The sequence below is a fragment of the Hirundo rustica genome, chromosome 5 (genome assembly GCF_015227805.2).
Source record: "Hirundo rustica isolate bHirRus1 chromosome 5, bHirRus1.pri.v3, whole genome shotgun sequence".
Lineage (NCBI taxonomy): Eukaryota > Metazoa > Chordata > Aves > Passeriformes > Hirundinidae > Hirundo > Hirundo rustica.
In genome coordinates, this window is record NC_053454.1 from 1,307,163 (window position 1) to 1,332,879 (window position 25,717).

Genomic DNA, 25,717 nt, shown 5'->3' on the forward strand with positions numbered 1-25,717 from the left:
ATGCGGAGGACTCGGGGGGGTGTGTTAGGGGGGGCCCGTGGGTTGCGGGAGGTCTGGGGGAGCTCAGGGGGTCTGAGAGGATTCGGGAGTGGGCACGGGGGTGTCTCGACTCGGGGGACGCAGTTCATACAGAGCGAACTTCGGTAGCGAGTGCAGGGCTGGGCGGAGGGATGCAGTGGCACAGGCAGGGTTGGGGTTCCGGGGTGCTGGCAGGGTCGGGGCGGGGGGTTGCCCTGGCAGTTCGGCGTGTACCGGAGCACTTCGGGGAGCTAGGAAGTTCGAAGTTGGGGGTACCGGGCTTCAGGCAGGGTTGGGGTGCCGGGGTGTTGCTGGGCTCCCAGCGCGCTTACATTTGGGGTGTCGCGGTGCTGGTGTGCCGGCAGGGTTGAAGTGCCGGCAGTTCGGGGTCTCGGGTGCTGGGGTGCCGACACTTGGGGCTGCCGAGGTGCTGGCAGTTTGGGGTGCCAGCGGAGCAGCCCGCGGCCGCACCCGGCGCAGCCGGAGCCACGCTAATGAAGCTTTGGCTCAGGGGAAGAAGCGGCCGCGCTAATGCGGAGCCGAGCCGAGATCCCCACGGCTCCTCACGGACTGTGCAGCTCCCCCGGATCGCAGACCCCACGGTGGGGAAGGCGGGTACACGCCAGGGAGTGGGAGCGGGCAGAGGAGCACGGCGGGACCCTCGAGCAGGGGCTGGCACCCTCCGCCCCAGCATGGAGCCCCTGGCACACGGCCGCGCTGCCAGCCCTGTTCCGGCACCGGCTCCGCACGGGCTGCCACGGCCAGGGACCGTGCGGCTTTGGGGGCTCCTGGATGCGTCCCGGTCATTGTCACGATCTTGGTCTCGTTCCCGATCCTGGTTCCGGTCCCGGATACGGGTCACAGCACTTCCTCCACCCCTCAGATCCTTCAGTGTGCTCAGTCCATTCGCTCTGTTCCTCCTGCCCGACCGGAGCGTTAAAGCCTGGCCCCGTGCGGCACCGGCCGAGCCCCGGTGACCCCGGTACCAGCCCCTCGCCCCGGGTCGCGCACGGTGTGTGGGACCCCCGGGACCCCACCGGGAGCAGCACGAACCCCTCCCGGTGCCAGAGCGCCGGTGGGCAGAGGCTCCGGACCAGCCCCCGCCCCGCCGCCCGCCCACGCCCTGCCCGCGCCTCCGGGGAGGCGAGAGCGCGGCGGGGGCCGGTGACCCCCGGCTGGGGAGGGTCCGGTCCCATCTGTACCTGCCAGGAGCCATCCGGGGAGGGGTGAGGGGTCACGGCGGGGCCAGCGCGGCCCCGCGGCGGGGCGGCATCGCATTCCGCCGCCGCCGTGAGGAGAACCGGCACCGGCACCGCGAGTCCCGGCCGGGCGAGGGCCCCGCGGGACCGAGAGCAGAGAGCCCGTCCCGGGGCTGGGGTGACGGCAGCCGGTGCTCCCGGAGCACGCGCGAGGCCGCGGATCCATCTCGCCGTTAATAATTGATGGCGGGAGCCGCCGGGGCTGCGCGGGGCTGCGGGGCCGAGGCTTTTAGCTCAGCTCTGCTCAGATATTCAGCTCCATTTCCGCGGCAGGGCCGGGGCGGCTCCTTCTGGGAAGTGCTGCCGGGCGCTTTCCCGGCTGGAGCCCTCGTTGGGGCTGAGAGAGGCTGGGCTGAGGCTGGACAACCTCCTGACCGCAGTGGTGCGGGGCTGGGGCTGGACACACTCCTGACCGCAGTGGGAGCGGGGCTGGGGCTGGACACACTCATGACCGCAGTGGTGCGGGGCAGCCGCGTTAGCTCCCCCCCACTCACCCCCATCAGGTGAATAGGGATCCCCCAAGGAAGGCAGGGGACCCCCAGGGCAGACAGGGATCCCTGGCAGGGTGGGCAGGGGTCCCCCATTAATCCCTCCGAGGTGGGCAGGGGTGCCTACAGGGCAGCGGGAGCTGTGTGCTCATGGACTGAGCTCCTGCCTAATGCACCGAGTACATCTGCAGAATCCAATTAACCTTCGATAACGAGGCCCTGAGCGACGTGGCTGTCAGCGGCCACCAGCCACCGGCACGCTGTGGTCCCCCGACGGACACCAGCCCACCAGGACGGGCAGCACCGGCACCGGCAGCCCCCCCAAACAGCCCCCGGCTGGGGTGGCCGGGGTGGGGTACGCGGGCACCCCGAGGGCACCCGGACTGGGAGAGGGTACCTGTGTGCCCAAACCTGTGTCCCGTGGCTCCTGGGCGCTGATCCCACTCACTGACCAGTGGGGCTGGAGCCCAAGGGGTGGGGGCTGTGTGCGCCGCCCCCCCTCCCGCAGCACCCCTCCTGTCCCCTGCTCCGTCCCCCTCCCCACTGCCCTCACCCCACCGAAAGCCTGGGGGCTCAGCTCCCGCTCCGCTGGCATCCATCACCTCCGCATCCCCCCGCCAGCCCACTCTGTGCTCCCCAACCCTTCAGACTCTGCTCCCAGAGCACGGAGCCGGAGCCGGGTCGGCGTTTTGAGGGGGGTGGTCCGTGTTACACCCCCAATCCGCAACCCCAATACCCACTGCGCCCCGCCCCAGTGGCTGCAGCCTGGAGGTGCTCCCGGGGGGAGCAGCACCCCCCCGACACCACCCAGCACCCGGGTGGGTGTTGGCGTCACCGTGCAGCCGCCCCCGCACCCATGTGGCACTCGGCTCCTCCCCGAGGACACCGCGCAGACGCCGAGGGCCACCGTGACGTCCGAGCGGGCGACTCGGCCGTCGGGTCCCCCGGCAGCCGGCGGGGGCCATCCGCGGCCGCAGTGACCCCGTGCCAACCCCACAGCGGCCCCACGCCGACTCCATCGCGTCCCCGTCCCGGCCCCATCCATCCTCATCGCAGCCCTCCCGCCGTGTCAGCCGGGTCGGGGTGGGCACCGCGCCCACCGGCTGCTGCCGCCTCACCCCGCGCACCCCGTCCGGGTGCCGGCGCCCGCGGCGGGCGGGCGGCGGGGGGCACCGGGAGTGTTTCATGCGGTTAAGAAGTGTCTGATTGAGGCAGGAGGCGCCAGCAGCTCCCCCGGGAGCCGCAAGCCAAGGACTGGAGGACCAAATGCAGGCTAAAGTAATCCAATCTGGGCTGGTTCATCTAATTAGCCCAGAATTAACCCAGCAGCCAGAGAGGAGCTGACTGTCCCTCCAGTTTGCCAGCGGGTTTGGGGGGAAGCGGGAGGAAGAAGGGGACGTCCAGCGGTAATGAGATTACGGGGGGGAGCGGGCGGGAGCGGGCGCTCGGCAGCCTCTGGCCGGTGGGAACGTGGGGCCCTGCCAGGTCCCCACCGCTCCATCGCCGTGATGGCCGGGGCACCGGGGAGGCCGCCGGCGGCACCGGGGACAGGCAGGGACCCGTCCCAGCGACCCCCGCCCCGGCAGCAGCTCCCGAGCCCGCGGCGTTCCCGTGGGGGACGGAGGCGCTGGCACGGCCGGCACCGGGGACGTGGCACCGGCAGCCTCAGGATCACGGTGGGGAACGGGGAGAGGAGCCCCGGCAGCTTCGGGCGGCACCCCCGTGGTGGGGCGGGCAGCGGCCGGGCCCCACAGACCCCCTGTTCGCAGGGGCAGAGCGGCGTGGAGGGGGAGATGAAGGTGCAGCTCTGGCGGTGGCAGGGCCTGGTGCTGCGCTGGCTGAAGGCTGAATCCCTCCCGGAACTGGGCAGATGCCCTTTTTTTTCCTGCCGCATCCCCTCCAGCTGTCACCGCCGCCACCCACGAGAAGCACCAGGCCCAGCCCCTTTGGGTGGGAGGGGGCACACACCGAGGACACGGAGGTCCCTGCTGGCCGAGAAACGAGGAAGGGTCTGTATTGGCACACGGGGGGGGGGGTCTAGGGCGCAAGGAGCCTGTCCGGTCCCCACGGTGGCTCAGGGAACCCTGCGGCAGGCACAGGGACACGGCCTCCTTCCAGGTGGCCCAAGGGTCACTAGAAAGAGCTAGCGGCACAAGGTGGTGACAGTGAGGGGCCGTCAGCCAGCGGGGTCCGTGGGAGGGAGACACCCTACACCCACAGCCAGGGTGGGAAGGGGCTCAGGACTCCTCGAGTACCCTCAATTCCTCCCTCCGCCCTCCCAGGGCAGCCCTGGTCGTGGTGCTGGAGGGGGCCGGGCAGGGGGGCTGCTCCGGCCGGGGGTGCCACCTGCAGACCCCCGTGGGCATGGGGCGGGCCCTGGAGCAAGCAGGCGCCGAGTGAGCCCGCATTGCCCCCGGCCCCGTCACAGCCCCCCAATCCATCTCCCAGCCCGGCAGATTCCAGCCCCTGGGCACGGCAACATCTGCCTCCTGCTCCGGGTTCAATTAACCTGCTGCCGCCTCCTCCTCCGGCACCGGCCATTTCCTCCCGCTGCCACCGTCACCGCCACTGCCACCACTGTCACCGCTGTCACTGCCACTGCCGCCGCCATGGCTGCACCCCACGGGGGTCACAGCGCGTCCCTTCGCCGCAGCAGACACGGAGCCCGTGGCTCTTTCCAGGTGGAAAAGCCACAGCGGGAACACTGGGATTTGACCCGGCACCTGTCGGGCTGCGAGCGGGAAACGCCAGAAAGCCGTGGTGTCTGCAGGGCAGGCTCCCGGTGTCTGTCCCCCTCGCCTTTTGGGCACACGAGGCTCAGTCGGTGCCCTTGGTGTGGAGAGGGGCAGCTCGGTCCTTCCCGGTGCCGCGGTGGGACGCCGGCATGGCCGAGGGTGGCACAGGAGTGTTCCCGTGCAGCCCCGGTCTCCGCGACCTCGGCAGAGCGGCGGCGGCAGGGACCGCACAACGCGGCGAGCCTGGGACCGCCCGGTGCTCCCCCGGTGTCTGCGATGCCCCTGGGTGTGCAGTGCCCTCGGTGCCCCGGGGCGTGCCGCGCTCCCGGTGCGGCAGCTGCAGCCCCCGGTGCCGCCGTGATTTACAGGCGCAGGCCCCGGTAATGTCATTTGCCCCAGACCGGTGGCGCCAGGGTGCCCGGGAGGCCGCCTCCGCCCCTCCAGCCCCTGTCCCGGGGCCGTGACCCGCCCGGGAACCGCCGGGAACCCACCCGCGGGGCCGCCGCGTCTCTGTCGCGATAGTCGTCGGAAGACCCGGCCCATCCCGTGCCGCTCCCCGCTGCCGTTACCGCCCGCCGACGGGGCCGGGCTGAGCTCTGTGACCGGGAAAAGCGGGGCGGGGAGCAGGGGTACATCCCAGGGAACGGCGGGGTCGGGAACCGGGATCTATCTCCGGGAATGGCGGGGCCAGGGGTGTCGGACTCCATCCCCCTGAACAGTCTGGTCCGTGGAAAATGGGGTCCGTGACACCGGGAACGGCAGGTCCCGGAGAAAGGGGATTCGTGGCCCGGGAAGTGAAGTTCGGCGTGGGGTCGGTGTCCCGGGAAAGGCGATTTCTTGGGAACTGAGGTCCCAGCTACCGGCAGCGGCGGCTCGAGGAGATTGGGATCGACGCCCCGGGATGTGTCCGTGTTCTGGGAACGGCGGGGCGGAACAACCCCTGGGTCCTCGCACCGGGCGCGTCGGCTCCGGGGCCGCCACATCCATTCCCTCCCGCATGGAACCGGGCTCGGTGCGAATCCTGCGCACCTCCGGAGCCGCTCCGTGCGCCCCGCGGTAACGGCGCTGGGGCAGGGGCCGCTTCGGGCGCCCCGGGAAGGGCGGCTGGAAGCGCCGACGGGGCTGCGGGCGGAGCGGGGACGGGAAAAGGCGCCGCGCTGCTGCCCGGGGCGACAGCGGCTCCGCTGGACAGGGTGGGGAGTCCGGCAGAGGCCCCGGCTGGGCGAACGGGTACGGAGCACGTCGGTGCCCGGGGGCGTCCGGGGGCCGTGCGGGGCGCGGGCGCTCGGGACCCGACGGGTCCGTCCGCTCGTCCCGGAGCCGGGGCGGGGGCCCGGAGCGGCGGGAGCGGGGGGGGTGTGTGGGGTGGGGGTGTCCCGGGGCGGGGGCGTGGCCCCGGGCTGTCAATCACGGGGCGCGGCCGCCAATCAGGGCGCAGGCGGTGGGAGTTCGGCCGGTCCGGATGGAGCGGGGCAGAAAAGCGCGTCCCGCCAGGGCCCGCAGCCCACCCGCGCTCCCGCCCCGGGGCCGCCAGCGGCTGCGAGCCATGCCCCGTACCCTGCCCCGGGCCCGCACCCGCACCCGGCATCTGCCCCGCACCTCGCTCCGGGCCCCCACCTGCACCTTGCACTGCGTCCTGCCCCGCACCGGGCGCTCCGCGCCGGTCGCCGCCGCCGCCCCCCGCCGCCCCCCGGCCATGCCCGCGCCCCGCCGGCTTTGAGCGCGGTCGGGATGGAGCGGGAGGGCGGCGGCCCGGGGCCCCCCGCGCCCCACGAGCCCATCAGCTTCGGCATCGACCAGATCCTGGGCGGCCCCGAGCCCACGGGGCCGCACCGGGCGGCGGCGGAGCCCGACTACGGGCTCTACGGCAGCGGCTACGGCCCCACCGGTCCGCTCGGCTCCTACAACCTCAACATGAGCATGAACGTGAGCGTGAACGTGACCCCCGCGCCCGCCGCGCCGCCCGCCGGAGTCATCCGCGTCCCGGCGCACCGGCCCGCGCCCGCGCCGCCGCCCGCCGCGCCCGCCGCGCCGCCACCGGGGCCCGCGCTGCCCGGGCTCACCTTTCCCTGGATGGAGACCACGCGCCGCATCGCCAAAGACCGGCTCTCAGGTGAGCGGGCGGGACGGCTGCTGGGGGCTGTCGGCGGCGATTGACGGCTCCGGGGGTTCGCGCGGCACCGGCAGCTCCCGGGGTTCCGTCGGGGCAGTGCGGTGCGGCGGGCGCGGCGCGGGGCGGACACGGGGATCGGATGGGGATGGCGGGGACCGTGCACTCCACGCGTTCCCACAGCGCCCGGTCCTCGCCCGCCGCCGTCGGGGCCCGCGGGAGCTGCTCGGGGTAGACGCGGCCGTGGGCGGCTCTGCCGCGGCACCGGGCAGGGTCCGGCGGCTCCGGGTGGAGCCCGAGGGGTTCCAGCGGGCTCCGGTCTCCATCTCCGGTCCGTGTCGGGTCCCTTCCCCGGTTTGGAGGTGCCGAGGGGCGACCCTGTCCCACCGTAACAGGGAGCTGCTGGAGGCTGTGGGGAGCCGGCGTGTGGGGTGGGTGCTCCGTGTGGCGCGGAGTGAGGGCTCCCTTGGGTGTGAGATGTGGTGTGGGGACTCTGTGGGGACACGATGCAGGGTGGGGGACCCACCATGGGACTGCAGGACAAAGCCCGTCCATGCACAGAGCAGGCACCCCGGCCTCGTGAACCCCCGGAGGATGGGCGTAGTGGTGGAGGGGTGACCATGGGGTGTCTGGGATCCCAGACCTGAACGTGCAGGGATCGGTGTGAAACACTGAGTGCCGGTGCTGTGGGAGAGGCCAGGGCGGGCCTGCGGCCATGCCAGTGTTGGCGAGGCAGCGAGGGGTTGAGGCGCTGCCGGTGTGGGGGCTGAGCAGCGGTGCCGGGGTGGCGGTGCTGGTTGCTGCTCCCGAGGAACAGGAGGGGTGCTGAGCTTGGGGTCCCAGGCTCTGGGACCGCGTGTGGCCGCTGGTGACTCCCGGCCTGGCTCAGCTCTGCTCCCACCCAAGATGGCGGCACTGCCACGTCCACAGTGTGTGGCCGCACGCGGGGACAAGGCTGGAGGCCGTGCGCGGCTGGGCGCCGAGCGCCGGCCGTGTGGGCGACGGGGAGGTGCAGGGCGGGGGGCTGGGGACTCTGGGTGTCCCTCCCAGGCGCCGGCAGAGCCGTGTTCACCTCCCGGCCCACCCCGCCATCGCGGCGGTGACGAAGCGCCGTCCCCGCGCAGGGGTGGCGGGTGACGTCCTCGTCTCCTGCCTGGCGCCAGCGTTGGGTGGATGGGGGCAGCCCCTCCCCGCGCGGGGTCTCCCAGCCGCAGCCATCGCTCAGCACCGCTGGCCTTGGGGTGGGCTGCGGGCAGGAGGCATCTGGTCCCGGCGAGGGGCCGCCCCGAACGGGGAGGGGGCACGGGGGGCCTCCGTCCCCCCCGACTGCGCGGCTCCACCTGCGTCAACTGTGTCCGCCCCTGCCGGCGGCCAGGCGGCCTCCTGGGCGTGGGTGGGAGGGAGGGTCTGTGGGCGCCGGGGGGTCCCTGGGGTGCTGTGGGCTGTGGCCCAACGTCCCTGTGCCATGGGGGGCTTTGGGGCCCGATGGCCGCCCGTGGTCCCGGCCACGTGCAGCCCTGCCCTCGCGGTGCTGGCCCTGGTGACGGCCGTGGTGCCATGGCGCCATGGGGACGTGGTGCCATTGGGGTCATGGCTTGGCCGAGGCTGCTGCCGGAGCAGGAGAGGCACAGGCGTTGGGAGCTGAGCCTGCCAAGCCTTCACTTTGCTCCGTGCTGCTTCGCTGCTCCCATGCTCCTTGCAGCTCCGGCAGCTTCGGGGGCTGGGATGTGGCACGTTGGCCTCACCGGGGTTGGCTCACAGCTCGGCTGGGCAGGGACATCCCCTTCCCTGGCCCCTGGCAGTGGCCAGCCCAGGCACTGCTGGCACATGGAGAGACACTGTCTGCCTCCCGACGGCTTCTGTGGTCCCATCCCCTCGCTGGCGGGGCTGTGCATTCCCTGCAGTGCCGCGGAGGCTCCTCGGGGGCTGCGGCAGGGCTCGGTGTGAGGGGAGGGTGCCTCTGTGCGGCCGCACCCGATGGTTCTGCCTCAGCCCTGTGACCGGGCCGGCCCATCCGCCCCGGCATTCCAGTGCCGACCGCTGGGCTGGGAGAGCGGTTGTGCCCCGGGGTAGGAAAGGGGATGGGTCCTCCCTCATCACGTCTTGAGCTCCCCCCGTGTCCCCAAGGTGGAGGAGCATGCGGGGACAACTCTGGGTGCCCCCAGGCAGCACCGGTGGCTCCCCTGGAGCTCCCCATCTCTGTGGCCCCGAGTCCCCCCCCGGCATCCCCCCAGGGTCCTGCAGGGCTGCTCTTTGCCGAGGTCACCCCTCAATCCCCCTCACCCCGCTGTCCCCACAGCCGCGCTGTCGCCCTTCGCGGTGACGCGGCGCATCGGGCACCCGTACCAGAACCGGACGCCGCCCAAGCGCAAGAAGCCGCGGACGTCCTTCTCCCGGGTGCAGATCTGCGAGCTGGAGAAGCGCTTCCACCGACAGAAGTACCTGGCCTCGGCCGAGCGCGCCACCCTGGCCAAGGCCCTCAAGATGACGGACGCCCAGGTCAAGACCTGGTTCCAGAACCGCCGCACCAAGTGGAGGTAACAGCCTTGGGGTAGCAGCCATGAACTCTGTGATGCTCCCATCCCTCTGGCAACCCGACCCCTGCATCCCTCTGGCAGCCACTCCAATATCCCTCTGGCAGCCACCCCAATATCCCTCTGGCAGCCCCAACCCCCACATCCCTCCAGCAGCGAGCCCCACGTTTCGGGAGAGGATGGGACTGGGATGGATGGGGTGGGATGGGCTGCCCATCACCGTGCAGTGCCTCCCCTCTGCACTGCTGGGTTGTGGGATGTGTCACAGTAAGACGAGGGACACCGAAGTGGGGCAGTGGCCCTCTGGCACGTGGCGGTGCCGGCTGCGGGCGTCCCGTGCCGACGGTGGGTGTCTGCAGGCGTCAGACGGCGGAGGAGCGCGAGGCGGAGCGGCAGCAGGCCAACCGGCTGATGCTGCACCTGCAGCAGGAGGCTTTCCAGAAGAGCCTGGCGCAGCCGCTGCCGCAGGACCCGCTCTGCATGCACAACTCCTCGCTCTACGCCCTGCAGAACCTGCAGCCCTGGGCCGAGGACAACAAGGTGACGTCGGTCTCGGGGGTGGCCTCTGTGGTGTGAGGGGCCCTGGGCGCTGCTCGTGTGCCAGGAGGTGGCTGTGGGAGCCCAGTGGGCTCCAAGCCCGGACCATGGCAGGGAAGGGGCTGCAGCTTGCTGGGAGCCCCCCGCTGGCAGCCCCCTCCCCGCCATGGAGAGCCCCCCAGGACCACCCGGGAGGGAGGCCGTGCCCCTGCGGTTGGACTCAAAGCTTCACTGAACCCCACCTGGACACCCGCTGCTGTGGGCAGCCCCCCTGCCTGGACCCCCAGGAGCCCAGAGATGGACCCCTACACCCTATGGACCTCTGCAGCCCCCTGCCTGACCCCCAGGAGCCCAGGGCTGGGCCCCTGCACCCCACGGATGTCCATAACCCTCTGCTCAGACCCGTGGGAGCCAAGGGCTGAGCCTCTACACACACCCCACGGACGCCTGCAGCTCCCTGCCCAGACCCCTGGGAGCCCAGGGATGAGCCTCCACACCTGGCAGGGTTCTGCAGCTCCCCCACCAGCAGCTCTGTGGGTCACGCTGGGGCCCCACAGCCTGGAATTCCCATTCCTGGTGCTGGAAGCCCCCCACCCTGACAGTGGGGTCTGCACCACCCGCACCACTTGCCTTATCCCGGTCGGAGTTTGCCACCTCCGGCTTCCACCTGCGCCCTCCGGGCTGGATGAGGGACTTGGCTGCCCCGGCCCCACCCCGTGGTGGGACAGACTGATGGTCTGGGCCCCCGGCCCGTCAGCTCCCTGGGCCCGGATGTGCCCTTGCAGCCCCCCGCCATGGACTCGGGGTGCCCCCCATACCGATGGATTGCGCCAGTCCCTGACTCCTCCCCGGGATGGCCGTCGCCTCCCACAGACCGAGCCTTGCTGTGACCCACAGGACACCCGTGCGGGGCAGAGGGGGTGAATCCCCCTTCTTCTGGCAAATCTCTGCGCCCCCTCCCCAGTGACCCCCTGAGTGGGGGTTCCCCCCGCCGGGACCCTCCAGCCTCGGTTGGTGATGATGGAGGGAATGAAGGGGGGTGACATCGGTGGGAGGAGGGTGTGACATGGGTGACCTTGACCCTGAGCTCGACCTTGCTCCCCCACCCCGCCGCTCTCCACGATGCTGTAGCCCCTCACCCCGCTTTTGGGGGACAGGCTTCTTGCCGGCTCTCCCTCTCCTCCCTACCGGGAGGAGTCCGGACACCCGGTACCGGCGGGATTGGCTGCGGTTCCGTGACGCGGAGGGGTGGAACCGCATCGCCACCGGGATGAGCGCGGCCGAGGGCCGGCCCCGGTGCCGGTGGGGCGGCGGCGGCGAGGCGGTGCTCCGTGCCCGTGCTGAGGCCGCCGGTTACCGGAGGCTGCTGCGAGCCCGAGCCGCCGAGGTGGAGGCGTTGCGGGGGGCGGTGGGCGCGTTACACCGGCAGCTGGAGGGGCTGCGGGACCGGCGGAGCGGGGAGCTGGCCAAGTACCAGGTGCGGGATGGGAGGGGGGCCGGGGGCGCCCGAGGGGTTGGGAGGGAGCGGGGGTGGGGGCTGGGACGTGAGGAGGGGGCGGTGGATGTTTGGGGCGGGGGGCGGTGCTGGAGCTGGATGCCCGCAGGGATGGGGAGAAGCGGGGGATGGGGATGGGGAGGGGCGGGGGTCAGGGGTCTGGATGGGGCTGGGGGGCCCCGGGAGGCAGCGGGATGGGGTGGGGGAGTTCAGGTGGGATTGGGAGGTGCGGCTTGCGTGGGTCGGGCCGCCCGGTGTCCCTGTGGGGGGCTGTCGGTGCGGGCTTGGGGATCCCGTGCGGGGTGGGGGCCTAGGGGTCCGGGTAGGGAGGGGCTCTGCGCGGCGATCCGTGCGGGGTGGGGGGCGGTGCGGAGTTCCAGGGGTTCGTGCGGATCGGGGGTCGGGCCGGGGGTGCCGGGAGTCCGTGTGGGTGGGGTTCGGGTCCTGGCGGGGGTCCCTGCGGGGAAGGATATCGGGCCGGAGGTCACCGTGTGCGGGGGTCCGGCCGGGGATCCCGGGGGTCGCCCCGCGGCCCCGGGCGCTGCTGACGGCCCCGCTCAGGAGCGGGTGGCGGAGCTGGAGCGGGAGATCGGGGCGGCGGAGGCGGAGATGGCCCGGTGCCTGCGGGAGTACCCGGCACTGCTGCGGCTGCGGATGGCGCTGGAGGCGGAGATCGCCGCGTACCGGTACGCGAGGGGGGCGCGGGGGGCACGGGGGGCGAGGGGCTTAGCCTGGCCCTTCTTTTCCAGGGAGATGCTGGAGAGCGAGGAGCTGCGCCTGAGCAGCCTGGCCCCGCCGTGACCGGACCCCTGGAGCCCCGGTCCCACCACCGGACCCCGGTCCTACCGTTACCACTGGACCCCCGGTCCCGGGACCGGATCCTCAGCCCCACCACCGGACCCCGGTTCCTCCTCCAGACCCCAGACCCCCGATTCTCGCGCCCTGGGCCGCGGTTCCCTGGGACCCCCCAGAGCTCTCTGGACTCACGGAGCCCCGGACCCTCTGCCCTCCGGTTCCACGAGTCCCCCGGACTTCTGCGTGCCCGCTTGCCCCGGGACCCCCGGGAGGGCAGCGCCCGTGGGGACACGCACTCACCAGCCTCTCCGGGGTGGGGGTCCCGGCCCAGACCCGTGCGGAAACACCTCAATAAAGCCCCGTGGCATCACCCGGAGCCGGCCCGTCTGGAGGGGCGTGGGCAGCACCCCCGGCTGTGTTCCAGGGGTCTGTGGTGGGGCGGGGACGTGGGGAGCTCCGTGGGAAATGTGCTCACGGAGGGGTGCGGGTTCCCTCCTGCGTGGGGCAGCACCTCACCCCCGGGCTGGGGGGACCCTCTATCCTGCCTGTCCCTAATCTGGGGACAGCACAGTCCCAGCCGTGCAGATGGACCCCAGGGCTGAGTCTTGTGCCAGCCAGGAGCCCCTCGAGGAGCTGTGGGGGCTCAGCACCTCCATTCCCGCACAGACACCGACCTGGGTTTGTGGTGGCAAAGCCAACCCCAGAGTTTTAATAGGGGGAAAAAAAAAAAAGAAATCCTTTTCCGAGCTGTAAGAGGTTCTGGGGAAAGGAGGTTCCCGTTTGTGGGGTCAGAACCCTCCAAGCCGCTGTTATTGGGGTGCATCCAGGCCCATCCAGGCGCTCCAGGGGCTCCAGGCCGGGGGGGTGTAGGGGTCCCGGCAGCTGATGCGCACCCGCCGCGCCCCCGCCTGCACCGGCGTCTCCTCCGCACCCTCCACGAACTGCTCAACCTGCAAAGGGGGCAGGGCATGGTCTAGGGAGACCCTCGGGGAGGGGGCCAGCACCCCCTGACCCTGGCAGCGCTGGGGTGACAGCCGGGAGTGACAATTCATCACCCCAAGAAGGGAAGCGGCAGAGTGAGGAGAGGCCGTGGCCGAGCATCTTCCCAGGCACGGAGAGGAGTCAGGGATGGGGCAGGGTGGGCACGGGGCAGGGTGGGGGAGGCTGTGCGGGGTCCCCCTGGGCAGGGACCCCCTCCCATGTTACCTGGGTGCCGTTGTGCAGCTCGTACTGCAGGTGGTAGAGCAGAGCAAAGTAGGATTTGGGGAGCGGCCAGGAGGCCGGGGGGGCCCAGGCCAGGTGCAGCTGCTCCCCCCGCTGCTGCAGGATCAGCTCCTGGGGTGGATCAGGACGCACTGTGGACAGAGGGGGGCTCAGAACAGGGGCTGAGACCCCCCCGTGGAGCCTCCAGTACCTGTTGGACACACCTCACCCCACTGCTCCTGCCCTGAGCTCACCAATGTCACGGAGGAAGAAGTGCCTGGAGAGGCTGAGGTAGGAGGTGTCCGAGAGCCCCTCCAGGTGCAGCTGGAGTGGGCGCAGCTCCTCTCCGAAGGGGCAGAACAAGGGGTCTGCCAGACTGGTGTTGAACTGGCCACGGTCACCGGCCACCGGCACCCACGGCCCCACGGAGCCGTCGCTGTGGGGAGGGAGGTGTCAGCAGCTCTTGGGGCTGGACGGCCGTGGTGCTGGTGTGGGTTTGGGGGCTCTTGGGGCACGCACCTGTGCGTGAGGCGGGCGTGGAAGATGGCAGAGGGTGGCCCGGGCCAGGAGCAGTGGAAGGAGCCGTTGTAGGACTCGGCCTGGCAGGACACGTTGATCTCCGCCTCGTCTGAGGAGGCCCCGAGGGGTGACAGGTCAGGGGCTGTGTGAGGCCAGGAGCCGTGCCCCCTCCCTGCATGACACCGGTGGGGCTCCCCCCGGCCCCACAGCCCTGCCCGGTGCGGCCCCACGGGCTGGGCACGAGAATCTCTTCATCCTCATCCTCAGCCCTCCACCCCCTGACGCCCGGCTGCCCCAGCCAAGCCCCTCCGTACAGGTGCCGCTGACCACCACGTAGGTGGTGTCCAGCAGGACGGGGCCGGCCCAGCAGCTGTAGTTGCCGGTGGCTGGCAGGTCCAAGCCGAGGATGGTGAGGTTCTGGCCCTCGGGCACCAGTTCGGCCATGGGCTCCTCCTCCCCGTTCAGCGTCCAGCGGATGCGCGGCTCGGAAGTGTCACATCGCACCACCACGTCCTGGTTGAGCTTCCCCACCTGGACTGGAGGTGAGAGGCAGAGATAGGCTGCTGTGGGGAGCAGGTTGTCCCCAAATCCACCGCGGGGCCGAGTGCCCCTTGGCCTCACAACCACGCTGTGCTGACCCTGCTCCTGCGCTCTACATCCGTCCCCTCACTCCCTCACCCCATACCCACCTCACACACCCTTGTGCCCGTCCTCCAATCTCCCAGCAGAGCTGTCCCAACTCCTATCGGAGGGATGTGGGTTTGGGATGCCCCGCACTCCCTCTGCCTCCTCTGCAGTCCCTGCAGCTGCCCCAGCCAGGAGGTCTCTCCTCCAAGGCCTTGCCCCAGGAGCGGCACTCACACTTCGGGGGGAAGGCAGTCAGGGCTTCTGCAGGCACGAGGAACAGCACCAGTCCCACCAGCACCAGCATCTGCGCAGGGAAAGGGAGGGGAAGGGCAGCCCCAGCTGGACATAGCCCAGAGGAGTGGCACAGCCAGGGCAGAGCCCCCAGCGCTGGCAGCAGCATCCCCCAAGCAGGATCCCCCCCCGAGACGCCCCCAAACCCTCCCGGTCTGCGCCTACCTCTGCGTGTGTCTGTCTGGTGGGCTCGGCAGGGCCAGGGGCTGCGGTCTTATACTGGGCTGGACTCCATGGGACTGCCCCAAGGTGCAGCCACAGCGGCATCACAGTTCTCAGAACTGGAGAGCGGGACCCACGCTAGGCCCCCTGCCTCCCTCCCTCCCACCCTCCCACCCACCCAGCCCTGGGACTCACCGCCGGTACTTCCCGGGGCTGGGGGCACCGGGCACCCCCTGCCCTGCCCCGAATGCTGGAGGATGGGTCCCCCCCCAGGGCAAGGGGCAGTGCTGGGCTGGGCTGGTGTTTGGATTCTGGGTGGTCCCAGCTCTCTCAGAGGGGTCCTGAGCCCCAGCACCACCTGAGGGTCTGTCTGCACATCTCCGTCTGCACCCCTATGGGGCGGGGGGACCTGTGAGGTCTATCAGCACCCGCGCCGGGGGTCTGCAGAGGGGCAGCTCAGGGCTGGACCTCCCTGGCGAGAGAGGAGAGATTTTCCACAGAGGCTCAGAGTGGCTGGGGGAGGCACAGGTTATCTCACCCCTTCCCTTCCCTCCTGGGGGCCACTGCGTGTCCCGTAGGATGCTGTGCAGAGATGGGGACGGAGATCATCACGGTCACCAGCTGCTCCTCGGCCACCCCACTGATGCCAGCCCCTGTCGAGGGCACGCAGCAGACCCCACCCTGGGGAGGGGAGCGCTGTGCCCTTCCATGTACTTTCTGCAGTTCCTAGAAAGCAAAGGGGAAGCGGGGGCTGGGGGAGGCTGGGGGAGCCCAGCTCTCACCTTTTGAGGCGTTGCGGCCAGGACAGGGCGGTGGAACCTCTGGGCAGGGCAGAGCCAAGCCCCTGTGCGTGGGCTGCGGGGCGGGGAGGGCGAGCCAGGACCCCCAGGCTCCTGTGCAGCAGCTCAGCCCTTGGCTGTAGCACTGCAGGAGACCCCAAAAAGGGGAGGGAGGGATGGGGGTGCCCCCGTGCCCTGCCCTGTCTGGGGGAAGCAGGAGCCGGCGGCAGGTTCGGGGGGCCGCTCGCCCCCACCCCGCCAACCGCAGCTTCCCCTTGGCTTCTGCAGAAGAGCCACAACCACAGAGGGGAAGTCCTGATGCAAAGGCCAGAGATGCCCCCAGCACGGTGGGGACCCCAGGCTGGTGCCCGAAACAAGGTGGGAGGGGAGCGAGGCCTCACGGACAGAAACCATTCGCAGGAGAAGGGAGGAGCACGGACAGAGCCCACGCCGGCCAGACCCCTCGGTGGTGATATCCCTCAGCAGGATGGACCCAACCCCGGCCAGACCGCTCTGTCGCAATATCCCTCAGCAGGATGGACCCCACCCTGGCCAGACCCCTCTCTGGTGATATCCCTCAGCAGGATGGACCCAACCCCGGCCGGACCCCTCGCTGCAGTCACAGACACGAAGCCAGGAGCAAAGGTCACAAAACTTTATACAGGAGGGACCCTTGCGTGGCCCCTCGGCCCCGGGCACGGGGGGAGCGGGACAGGCGACGCCTCCAGCCCCGCAGCACCCCCGGGAAAGACGGGGTGAAGGAACCCAGTGGGGAGGGCCCGCACCACTCCCCTGGCCAGGGCCAGCGCTCCCCAATCCACGCTCTGAGGTGCTGCGGTGGCCCCGCGGCCGCTGGCCCACGACTGACCGCGGCGCAGCGCCGAGGCAGCGCCGGGCGGTGCCCGCGCCTCCGTGGGACCTGGGACAGCCCCTGCAGCCACACAGCTCCCCCTGGGGCCTCCCCGGGGCTCCCCTGTCCCCAGGGTCATGGCCAAGCCCAGGCAGCCCCCGCCGCGGGGCTCCGGTGCTCCGGCTCACTGCAGGACGCAGACGTCCCCCTGCTCATCCTCGCGTCCGGCCGCCTCTGCCGCCAGCTCTGGCTCTGCCGGCGCATCCTCCACTGCCACCACCTTCTCCCGCAGCTCCATCAGCAGGTCCCGGCCCTCGCTGGGCGGCAGGTTGCTCAGGTAATACTGCGGGGCCAACTCCGCCAGCCTGCGAGGACAGCGCGGGGTCAGAGCCGGCTACAGGTGTCCCCTCCCCGTAAGGAGCTGTCCCCTCCCCGCCTGCTCACATCTGGGGCTGGATCTCTGAGACCACGCGCAGGCAGTTGTCCTGAGAGATGGTGAACTCGTGGTAGAGCACCCAGGGGGGCAGGCGGCGCGGGGGCGGCCGCAGCAGGTACCCGCAGGCCGGGGCCAGGTGTGCCACGTGCTTGTGCGTCAGCATCACGTAGTTTCCGGAGCCGTCGATGTCCCGGGCGACCTGGGAGGGACCAGGAGGGAGCGGGGTGGCTGGAACACCCCCACAGCTGCCCCACATAACTCCTCGCAGCCCCCGGGGCCCACCTTGAGGAAGTAGCCGGAGATGAGGGCCCGCTGGATGTTGAGGGCGTTGGCGTCGGAGCCGAAGGCGGGTGGGGACACTGGGAGCTCGATGCGGCGCATGACCTCGAGCAGCTCGGCACGCACGGTGCCCGCCAGGCGCAGCGCCTCGGAGCACACGCCGTGCTTCCGGCACCAGCCCTCGTCCCCCGCGTCTGAGGGAGGGACAGCGGGGGCAGTGAGGTGGGGACGGGGATGGGACAGGGTGGGCAGGGACACAGGGACAGGGATGGGATAGTGGGGACAGTGAGGTGGGGATGGGACAGCGGGGGCAGTGACATGGAGATGGCATGGGGGGACAGTGACATGGGACAGGGATGGTATAGTGGAGGCAGCAACGGGACAGGGATGGCACAGAGGGGTCAGTGATGTGGGGACAGGGATGGGATAGCGGGGGCAGTGACATGGGGACAGAGATGGGATAGTGGGGGCAGCAATGGGACAGGGATGGCACAGAGGGGTCAGTGATGTGGGGACAGGGATGGGATAGCAGGGGCAGTGACACGGGGACAGAGATGGGATAGTGGGGGCAGCAATGGGACAGGGATGGCACAGAGGGGTCAGTGATGTGGGGAGAGAGATGGGATAGCGGGGGCAGTGACATGGGGCTGTCACAGCCGGGGCAGTGATGTGCGGATGGGGATGGCACAGTGGGAGCAGTGACACGGGGACGGGGATGGGATAGTGGGGACAGTGACGTGGGGATGGCACAGCAGGGACAAGGATGGCACAGTGGGGATTGTGATTTGGGGACAGGGATGGCACAGCAGGGGCAGTGACACGGGGACAGAGATGGGATAGTGGGGGCAGCAATGGGACAGGGATGGCACAGCAGGGTCAGTGACATGGGGACAGGGATGTAACAGCGGGGGCTGTGACGTGGGGACAGGGATGGCACAGCGAGGGCAGTGACATGGGGACAAGACAGTGGTGCCATGGGGATGAGCAGAGAGCCCACCTGCCTGGGGGCCTGGAAACAGGGAAGCACTGCTGCTCCCCGTGTGTGTGACCCCTTCACACAATGCTGACAGGGACTGAGCAGAGAGCACAGCCTCCAGCCTAGAGCTGGCACCACCCCAGATCCTCCCTCAGCCAGGCTGGGCACCGGGATGGGCTCAGGAATGTAGCTCCAGGGCAGGGACACGTGAGGGGGCGTGGGCAGGGGATACAGGGGACACAAAGGGGTCTGTGGGATGCCCAGAGGGGTGTGCAAGCCCCCCAGCCCCTGCCCACACTCACGCTGCTGGAAGGCATTGAAGATGTTGATGAGGGTGAAGTGGTCCCCGTTGGGGTGCAGCAGCGTCCGCCGGCGCAGGGCCACGGCCTCCTCCAGGTGCGTGGACAGGGGCACGAAGCAGGGGGACGCTGGGGGCGGGCAGAGGGGGTCACTGTGTGCCCCCAGCACCTCCCTGGTGGCGCTGGCTCCTGAGGGCCACCCCAGGCCCCCCAGGCAGTACCTGTGAGCATGGCAGCCAGGCTGACCATCTCCTCCACGCAGTCGAACTCGCAGGAGGCGATGAGGGCCTTGGCCAGCTGCGGGTCCAGCGGGAACTCCGACATGATGATCCCCACCTCCGACAGATTCCCGTCGTCATCCAGGGCTGCCAGGTAGTCCAGGTCCTCCAGCGCTTGCATCAGCGACTCGGGGGCTGGCGTGGGATGTCAAGGCAGCTTTGCCCATCCTGCTGGGCCCCCAGCCCCTCTCCAGGGACAACCCAGGCCGCAGCCACGGCTGCCCCGTCATGCCCCTCTGCTCCAGCCCCCCACGCCATGCCTGGCCCCCGTGGGCTCCACCTGGGCGGTCGAGGAAGTCACACTGGCCCATGTCGGCGATGTCCAGGCGCTTCAGCAGCAACACGAGGCGGCTCAGGCTGGTCTCGCCGACGTGGGGCGCGGGGCTGGGGGGCAGGCGCTGCTCAAAGGCCTCCGAGTACAGGCGCAGGCAGGTGCCTGCAGGGCAGAGGCCACCAGGTGGGACAGGGATGGGGCAGCGGCGCGAGCAGGTGGGGCCAGGGGCCGCCGGCAGCCCTGATGGGGGCACGCAGGAGCAGGGGGCTCTCACCCGGGGGGCTGCCGGCGGCTCGCTGCATGCGTGACTCGGCCTGGCTCCGGCTGATGGGCCGCAGCACCTGGGACTCGGCGCGGATGCGGGGGTTGTACACCTGTGGGAGGCGGCGAGCGGGACACTGCAGGGGACGCCTGCCATTCCCCAAGGCCCCTCACCTGTCAGTGCAGGGTCACCGCTGCCACCTCATGGCGGGGAGGATCCCACGGCCCACCACGCTCCAGGGCAGACCCAGACCCCCACCCGTGGTGTCCCACTCACGCTGCGCAGCTCCAGCCCCGAGTCGACGACGAAGCGCACGGTGCCCAGCGAGAAGGACGAGTCCCCGAGGCAGTGGGTGACGACGACGCGCCGCTCCCGGCTCTCCTCGGGTGCCTCCTCGTAGAGCCGCTGCGCCGCCCGGCCCACGCCGGGGTGCAGCGGCAGCACCAGCAGCGGGCCCAGCGCCGGGCTCAGCGCCGCGGCCTCCGTCTGGATGGCAGCGCAGCACTCCGAGACCTCCTGGGCGAGGACGAGGGGGCACAAGTGACACCTGCAGCGTCCCCGTTCCCAGCTCAGGGTGCCGCACCCGCCTCCCACTGCAAAGGAGTCCCGGCTCCCCCAGTTTAACCCCAGCTCTCCACTGGGAGGTACAGCCCAAACCTCCCCTGCCCTGTTCCCTGTCAGCCCACCTGCTCGCTGGCCAGGAAGACGAGGACGTGGCCGGGCTCCTGGCGCCGGTGGATGTCCAGCACGGCCTGACAGGCGGCGGCCACGCTCCCGTGCGCCGGCGGCTCGCGGTAGAGCAGCTGTGGCGGGGAGCCGCGCCCCGGCACCCGCACCACGGGCGGATCCCCGCAGAAAGCTCGCAGCCGCGGCTCCAGGGCGGGCGAGGTGACCACCACGAGCCGCAGGGCCGGGCGCTGGCGCAGCACGTCCTTGAGCAGCCCCAGCAGCGCGTCCGTGGGCACCGTGCGCTCCTGCGCCTCGTCCAGCACCACCACCCCGTACTGCCGCAGCAGCGGGTCCGACGTCATCTCCCGCAGCAGCATCTCGTCCGAGCAGAACCTGAGGCGGCCCCGCCCCATCAGCGCGGACCCCCCGGCTTGCGGGGGGAACGCCTCGCCCCCTCCCCGCGGCGGCCGGCGAGGCCAGGCTGGATTAAGGGATTAGGAGGAGCTCAGCGGGATTAGGGCGCCGCGCTCCCGGCGCGGGCCCCGCCGTCCCTCCCCGTACCTGAGGATGGTGTCGGCGGTGCAGCAGTCCTCGTGGGGCACGCAGTAGCCCACCTCGTGGCCCAGGTTCAGGTCCATCTCGTCGGCCACGCGCAGCGAGAGGCTGAGGGCGGCCAGGCTGTGGGGCTGGGTGCAGGCCACCAGCCCGTGGGCGAAGCGCATGGACAGGGCGTACTCGGCGCACCACTGAGGGATCTGCGGGGACAGGGCAAGGGGCGGCGTGGCTCCAGGACCGTCCCCTCCCTGCCGTGCACCTCGAAAGGGCACGGGGACCCTCCCCGTGGATCTGGCTGCGGGATCTCCAGGGCCAGAGGCACTCGTAGCTCAGGCAGGATCGTCCCTCCCCACTCCTGTCACCTCTGAGCCCCACAGGAGAGCTGTGGCCCCACACCTGCAGCTTCCTGCCCCAGTGTGGGGCACCGTGACCCTGCTCTCGCGTTAGGGACAGGGGACAATGGCCTGGGAAACCCCACAGAGAGACGGGGAAGGGATCACCAGGGAGCAGCTGCTAGCCAAGCGCCTGGCCTGATGGCGTGGGACAGTGCCAAGGCCACGCAATGTCCCTTTGGCACCAGGGACCCGAGTCCTGCTTCCTCCTGTCACCTCTGAGCCCTCCACGAGCAGTGCCTCAGTGTCCCCAGGGCCCTGCAGGGACTGCAGGCAGGGCGCTGCACGCAAAAACGCCGGCCCTGGGGCCCGCACAGGGGCTTTGTTCCCCAAACCTGGCAGCGCCAGCCCAGCCCCAGAAGCTCAGCGGGTCACACCCAGGCAGGTGATTTGCTTGAACACCTCGAGCCCAGGGCCAACACCCCGATAGCCCGCGGCGACCCAGCCCATTCTGGCCCCGCAACAGCCGCCGCTCCGCCGCCATCCCCGGTCAAAGTCTGCCAGGTGCCGTCCCCGAGCGTCACCAGCAGCCGGGACCAGCTCCCTGGGGCAGGCGGGAGGGATTTGACACCGCCAGCCCCGGGAGGGCCCGTTCCCCCATCCCGTTCCCCCCTCCCGTTGCGGCGCTTCCCGGCTTTGCCCGGAGCCCAGCGCCGGTCCCAAGCACATCACGGTGCCCGCTCACCCCGCCGGGCTCAGTGCAGCGTTCCCGGGGGCCCGGCACCCTCTCTGTGCGTGCCAGGGCTCAGGGGCTGCCCTCGCCGCCCTCACCTGGGTGCTCTTGCCGGTACCGGGGGGTCCGGACACCAACACGATGCCGCTGTTGCCCTCCAGGTGTTCCATGAAGCTGTACTTTGTGGTCCACACCGGCAGCTCCCGGCGCTGCCGCAGCAGCTCATAGTAACGGGAGGAGAAGGGCAGCCCGTCGTAGGGGTTCACCTCCAGGTCGCCGTCGCAGCTCAGGGATGGGTCTTCATCCTCCTCCTCCTCCTCCTCCTCCTCCAGCGCGGAGCCGGGGCCGCTCGGCGCGGGCAGGGCGCCCGGGGCCCCGTAGCCGGCCATGGCGGGGACACCGGAGCTGCGAGGGCGGGCGGGGGTGGAGCGGGACCGGAGCTGACCCACCCTCGCCTACGTGCCGGGAAGGAGCCCGGTGCAGCCCAGTGCCACGTCCCGTCCCGCGAGGAGGGGGTACCCGCGGGTACCGGGGCCGGGCGGGGGATGCGGGCACAGGGGCAAGGACAGGTGCGGAGGGGTGACACGGCCGCGGAGACCAGGAATAGAACCACGGAGTGTGCGGGACCAGGAGAACGGGCAGGGAACCGGCGGGAGGGCGGGAGGGGAACCGGGGAAAGGGGATGGGGCACCGGGAGAGCCTCGCAGGATCGAGCAGAGTGCGGAGACCGGACAGGGCTGTGCGTGGGGACAGGACCGAGGCCGGGGACAGGGGTTGCGGGACAAGGCGGACACCTTGGGAAGGTAGGTCCCGAACGGCACGGGCCGAACCGGGTCGGCGGAGAACCTGCACGGGACGGTCCGGACCGAGCCCCTGAGCACCGGCACCGGGCCGGACCTCAGCGGAGAGGAGCGGAGTGGAGCGGAGAGGGCGGGTCGGGGGCGTGTCAGGGGCGGGTCCCCCGCACCCTCCCGGAGCCGCTGCCCCGGTTCCGGCGCCGGTTCCGGTTCCGGGTCCGGTCCCGCCGCTCACCTGCGCGCGCCACCGCGGGCCCTGCCGGGGGGGACGCGGTCACGTGACCGCCCCCACGCCGTCACGTGCCCCGCCCGCGGCGGCCAATCAGCGCTCGCGCCGGGCGGGGCCCGGATGTGGCGGCGGGACGGGAGCGCGCGGGACCCGCCGGGAGCTCCGGTACCGCCGGCAGCGCTCCCGGCCCCGCCCGCCGCCCCGCCCTGCCATCGCCCTCCGCCCTCCGCTGCCGCCTCCGGTCTACGGCTTCGAGCCCAGCCCGCCCGCAGCGCCCGTTCGGACCGGGCTTCTTCCCGGTACCGGACATCTCGGTGCTGGTGTGGGACATCCCGTACTGGATCTGAGCATCCCGGTGCGGGACCGCGCGTAGCGGAGCCGGGCACCTTGTACTGGCGCATCCCGTAGCGGTGCCGGGCATCCCCATGCGGGACATCGTATACTGCTGTCGGGTGTACCGGAGCCGGGTATCCCGTACCGGTGTCGGTCCTTCCGTACCGGAGCATCCCGTAATGGTGCTGGTCATACTGGTCCTGGGCATCCTGCTGCCGGAGCGGGGCATCCCGTACCCTCACGGGGCGTATCGTGGCCGGGCATCCCCATGCCGGGCATCCCGTACCGGCGCCTCGCACCCGGAGCAGCTGCCGCGGCCGCGGCGGCTCCCGGCGGGACCGGCAGGTGGAGCTCCCTGACCGGAGAACGGCCCGGGCGGCCCGGCCCGGCCAGAGCTCCCGCCGGGGCCGCGGGGCAGAGCCGCGCACCGGGCAGGGACCGTGCACCGGGCAGCGCCGGGTGGGCATCGAGCGGTGCCTGCTGGCCCCGGGACTGCGGGAATCGGGAACCGGGAACCTCGGAGGCTGCGGGGAAGCGCCACGTCTGCTGTTCATGCTCTCCGAGAGCCCCGGCAAACCCCGCACGCCGGTGCCCGTGGCACGTTTCCTTCCGTTCACCCCCGGTGCTGCCAGCCCCGTGCGGTGGCGGGGATCTGGCGGCACATCCCGGGCTTTGCTCCCGCGCGTCCCGCCCTCGCACCTCGGCCCTGTGTCCTGGTTTAGGGCAAATTTGGGAGAAAACCCCTGGATGGGATCCCTCCGTGGGGGCAAACCCAAACGGCCCCACCCTCCAACCGGTCCGTTAAGAACTTCCTCGGAGAAAAGTGGAAAAAACTATTTTACTTAACAAACAAAGTGCACACAAGTATAAAGAATTAATAACATGAAACAATAACACCTCTCGTTTTGGAGTGAGATGGCAAATTGAGAAAGTTCTTATCGTGGGTGTAGTTCGGCTCTCTCTCAGTCTCTCCTCAGTCCCAGTCCCTCTGGCGCTGCTGGAAAATGCCGAGGTCCAGGCCCCGGTGGGCCGCAGGTGCAGCCCCCAGTGATCCCCTGGGTTTTTTCAGTCCAGAGCAGATTTAAACAGCTCCAAGAAAAAAAGGAAAAAAAACAGTCCAGGGAACTTCTCTGCCGTAGCTAGCTGAAACTAACTAAAAGCAAAAAGATCTCTGTCCTGCAGTCTCTCCAAGGTCCGGAGAAGGATGTGCAGGAGTCAGGCAGTTCTCTCAAAACAAACTCCGCGCTTCTCCTTGTTCCCAGAACCGGTCTTAAAGGCACAGAACTCAATATACAGCACAGACAGAACAGACAGTTGGGGATACAAACATCATAAAGTCACCCGAGGACACGCGGTGACACCGGAATGCCACGGCGGGATCGCGTTGTGCCCGCTTTTGGCTGATCCCGCACCCACCCGGTCTCCCTCGGGGCTCTCCTTGTCCTCCTGCTCTCCTTTGGGTCAGGGGGTCTGTCCTGGGGCTGGGGGTTGTCCCATGGGGCTGGGGGTGACCCCAGAGCAGGCTCAGGTGTCAGGGGGCCTCGAGGACGTGGGGATGCAGGGAAGGAGCCGAGTGCACTGATGGAGAGAGAGAGACACGTGTCCATCTGTGGGAGCAGCACTCGGGGGGCTCGGGGGGTCCCGAGGGCATGCACCGAGGGATGGAAATATGGACCCAGAAGGGCAGAAACCTCGTCCCAGCAGCGCCGGTCGGGAGCCTCACGGCCGGCACGGGCCCACCCGTGTGCGGTGCCACCGCTCCGGTGACCGCAGCCGTCTCTCCAGTGGCCCCTCGGGCGGGCGCTGCGGGGGCTCCATCCCCACCACGCTGCTCCGGAATGGTGCGGTGGGGACCCCGGCGCTCGGAGCGCACTGAGGAAGCGGAGGTTTCACAAGTTGGGGGGATACACGTGATGCGGGGAGCGTGGCAGGAGGAACCGCCAGCGGCCCGGCAGCGCCCCGGTCCCCGCGGCACAGCCCCGGTGCCCCGGTGGCCATGGCGCCCTGGCTGCCCACCAAGGAGAAGTACGGCGTGGGTGAGTGGGGGCTGCGGGCGCCCTTGGGGGGGTGTCCTCTCGGCTGGAGGGGCGCAGGGCTGGCGGGATGGGGCGCTCAGGGTGGGGTGACATCCTCCCGTGGCTCCGGCGGTGGCAGCTGGGTGGGTGATGGCAGCGCTGGTGCCGAGCTGGTGCCGCTGTGGGGTGATGTGAGATGAGGGCAAGGTCCCTGCGGCGCTGGGTGCAGGAACAAACCGGGGTGGGGGCTGCAGGGCTGGTGACAGAACGCTCGGGGAAGGGGACCGGGCAGGACAGGGGCCAGCAGGACATGCCAGGAGTGGTGCTGCTGGGGGTGGGAAGTGCTGGGGTGGGGACTTGGCTCCCCTCCAGGCTGTGGTTTTGGGCTCAGCCTGGCTGCTGAGGCTCTAGAGGAGCCTTGAGACACCCCAATAATTTTCTTTAGGTTCCAGCTGTGGCTTTGCAGCTGCCTCAGCAAAGCCCTGGGTACCCCCATTCCTTGCAGCACCCTCAGCATGGGCTCCCCGTGCCCTGCACCAGCCCTGGGCTCCTCCACTCCCCGCAGCACCCCCAGCTTCTGCTGGCTCTGTGCTTCTTCCCGTTTCTTGTGGGGGCCGTTTCCTGCACCCTTCCCTTGCACTTTCTGCAGTGCTGGAGCCAGGGCTGAGCTTCTGCAGGGTCCTGGGCAGCAGCTGAGCGAGGGCTGAGCTGCTGCTGGTCCCAGCTGGCTCAGGCTCTTCGTGGGGAGTGCAGGGTGATGGGAGGGGTCCCGTGGGACCTCGGGGCTCCCGGTGCCCCGAGGTGTGAGGGTCAGCATGAGGGGTCCCGACGAGCCAGGTGGGTCTGGG

General features: G+C 70.5%; 6 protein-coding genes across 6 annotated transcripts in view; 3 read left to right on the forward strand and 3 right to left on the reverse strand.

Moving 5' to 3' along the window:
• Nucleotides 1–4,582: 4,582 nt before the first annotated feature.
• Nucleotides 4,583–6,048, reverse strand: LOC120752682 (basic proline-rich protein-like). The gene is made up of 3 exons (XM_040064127.1): nt 6,009–6,048; nt 5,455–5,900; nt 4,583–4,837 (listed from the first exon to the last, which is right to left on the reverse strand). Exons 1-3 carry the CDS (start codon nt 6,046–6,048, stop codon nt 4,583–4,585), a joined length of 741 nt encoding a protein of 246 aa, XP_039920061.1.
• Nucleotides 6,049–6,231: 183 nt separating this feature from the next.
• TLX2 (T cell leukemia homeobox 2) lies at nt 6,232–10,980 on the forward strand. The gene is made up of 3 exons (XM_040064891.2): nt 6,232–6,613; nt 8,910–9,147; nt 9,504–10,980. Exons 1-3 carry the CDS (start codon nt 6,232–6,234, stop codon nt 9,718–9,720), a joined length of 837 nt encoding a protein of 278 aa, XP_039920825.1. The 3' UTR covers nt 9,721–10,980.
• Nucleotides 9,848–12,341, forward strand: LOC120753025 (alpha-internexin-like). The gene is made up of 4 exons (XM_058420621.1): nt 9,848–9,894; nt 10,876–11,158; nt 11,738–11,862; nt 11,926–12,341. The coding sequence occupies exons 1-4, from the start codon at nt 9,848–9,850 to the stop codon at nt 11,975–11,977; spliced, it is 507 nt and encodes a 168-aa protein (XP_058276604.1). The 3' UTR covers nt 11,978–12,341.
• A 439-nt stretch (nt 12,342–12,780) lies between these two features.
• Nucleotides 12,781–14,624, reverse strand: LOC120752683 (interleukin-12 subunit beta-like). Its single transcript, XM_040064128.1, has 6 exons — nt 14,555–14,624; nt 14,008–14,229; nt 13,694–13,802; nt 13,429–13,610; nt 13,178–13,326; nt 12,781–12,921 (listed from the first exon to the last, which is right to left on the reverse strand). Exons 1-6 carry the CDS (start codon nt 14,622–14,624, stop codon nt 12,781–12,783), a joined length of 873 nt encoding a protein of 290 aa, XP_039920062.1.
• A 1,841-nt stretch (nt 14,625–16,465) lies between these two features.
• On the reverse strand, nt 16,466–22,532 carry DQX1 (DEAQ-box RNA dependent ATPase 1). The gene is made up of 12 exons (XM_040064548.2): nt 22,290–22,532; nt 21,594–21,900; nt 20,437–20,630; nt 19,893–20,268; nt 19,483–19,722; nt 19,219–19,318; nt 18,951–19,106; nt 18,614–18,805; nt 18,396–18,521; nt 17,121–17,311; nt 16,847–17,037; nt 16,466–16,767 (listed from the first exon to the last, which is right to left on the reverse strand). Exons 2-12 carry the CDS (start codon nt 21,882–21,884, stop codon nt 16,587–16,589), a joined length of 2,238 nt encoding a protein of 745 aa, XP_039920482.1. The 5' UTR covers nt 21,885–21,900; nt 22,290–22,532; the 3' UTR covers nt 16,466–16,586.
• Nucleotides 22,533–24,692: 2,160 nt separating this feature from the next.
• Nucleotides 24,693–25,717, forward strand: part of LOC120752684 (dedicator of cytokinesis protein 2-like) — a 46,213-nt gene continuing 45,188 nt past the window's right edge. The window contains exon 1 of the mRNA XM_040064129.1: nt 24,693–24,879. Coding sequence (XP_039920063.1) covers nt 24,693–24,879 — 187 coding nt within the window. The remainder of the gene's footprint in view (nt 24,880–25,717) is intronic.

What these genes read in the sequence shown, in the direction of transcription:
- LOC120752682 (XM_040064127.1), bottom strand. Translation starts at nt 6,048, where the DNA reads ATGGCTCGCAGCCGCTGGCGGCCCCGGGGCGGGAGCGCGG. An exon ending in GCCCCGGGGCGGGAGCGCGG is followed by an intron (nt 5,901 to 6,008) that starts GTGGGCTGCGGG and finishes CGTGATTGACAG; the next exon opens with CCCGGGGCCACGCCCCCGCC. An exon ending in CCCCGGAGCCGACGCGCCCG is followed by an intron (nt 4,838 to 5,454) that starts GTGCGAGGACCC and finishes CGGGGGCTGCAG; the next exon opens with CTGCCGCACCGGGAGCGCGG.
- TLX2 (XM_040064891.2), top strand. Translation starts at nt 6,232, where the DNA reads ATGGAGCGGGAGGGCGGCGGCCCGGGGCCCCCCGCGCCCCACGAGCCC. An exon ending in CGCCAAAGACCGGCTCTCAG is followed by an intron (nt 6,614 to 8,909) that starts GTGAGCGGGCGG and finishes CTGTCCCCACAG; the next exon opens with CCGCGCTGTCGCCCTTCGCG. An exon ending in AACCGCCGCACCAAGTGGAG is followed by an intron (nt 9,148 to 9,503) that starts GTAACAGCCTTG and finishes GGGTGTCTGCAG; the next exon opens with GCGTCAGACGGCGGAGGAGC.
- LOC120753025 (XM_058420621.1), top strand. Translation starts at nt 9,848, where the DNA reads ATGGAGAGCCCCCCAGGACCACCCGGGAGGGAGGCCGTGCCCCTGCG. An exon ending in AGGGAGGCCGTGCCCCTGCG is followed by an intron (nt 9,895 to 10,875) that starts GTTGGACTCAAA and finishes CCCTACCGGGAG; the next exon opens with GAGTCCGGACACCCGGTACC. An exon ending in GCGGAGATCGCCGCGTACCG is followed by an intron (nt 11,863 to 11,925) that starts GTACGCGAGGGG and finishes CTTCTTTTCCAG; the next exon opens with GGAGATGCTGGAGAGCGAGG.
- LOC120752683 (XM_040064128.1), bottom strand. Translation starts at nt 14,624, where the DNA reads ATGCTGGTGCTGGTGGGACTGGTGCTGTTCCTCGTGCCTGCAGAAGCC. An exon ending in CACGCCCGCCTCACGCACAG is followed by an intron (nt 13,611 to 13,693) that starts GTGCGTGCCCCA and finishes CCCTCCCCACAG; the next exon opens with CGACGGCTCCGTGGGGCCGT. An exon ending in AGCTGCACAACGGCACCCAG is followed by an intron (nt 12,922 to 13,177) that starts GTAACATGGGAG and finishes CCCCCTTTGCAG; the next exon opens with GTTGAGCAGTTCGTGGAGGG.
- DQX1 (XM_040064548.2), bottom strand. Translation starts at nt 21,884, where the DNA reads ATGGCCGGCTACGGGGCCCCGGGCGCCCTGCCCGCGCCGAGCGGCCCC. An exon ending in CGGGGCTGGAGCTGCGCAGC is followed by an intron (nt 19,319 to 19,482) that starts GTGAGTGGGACA and finishes CGCCTCCCACAG; the next exon opens with GTGTACAACCCCCGCATCCG. An exon ending in CTTCAATGCCTTCCAGCAGC is followed by an intron (nt 17,312 to 18,395) that starts GTGAGTGTGGGC and finishes TCCCTCCCTCAG; the next exon opens with ACGCGGGGGACGAGGGCTGG.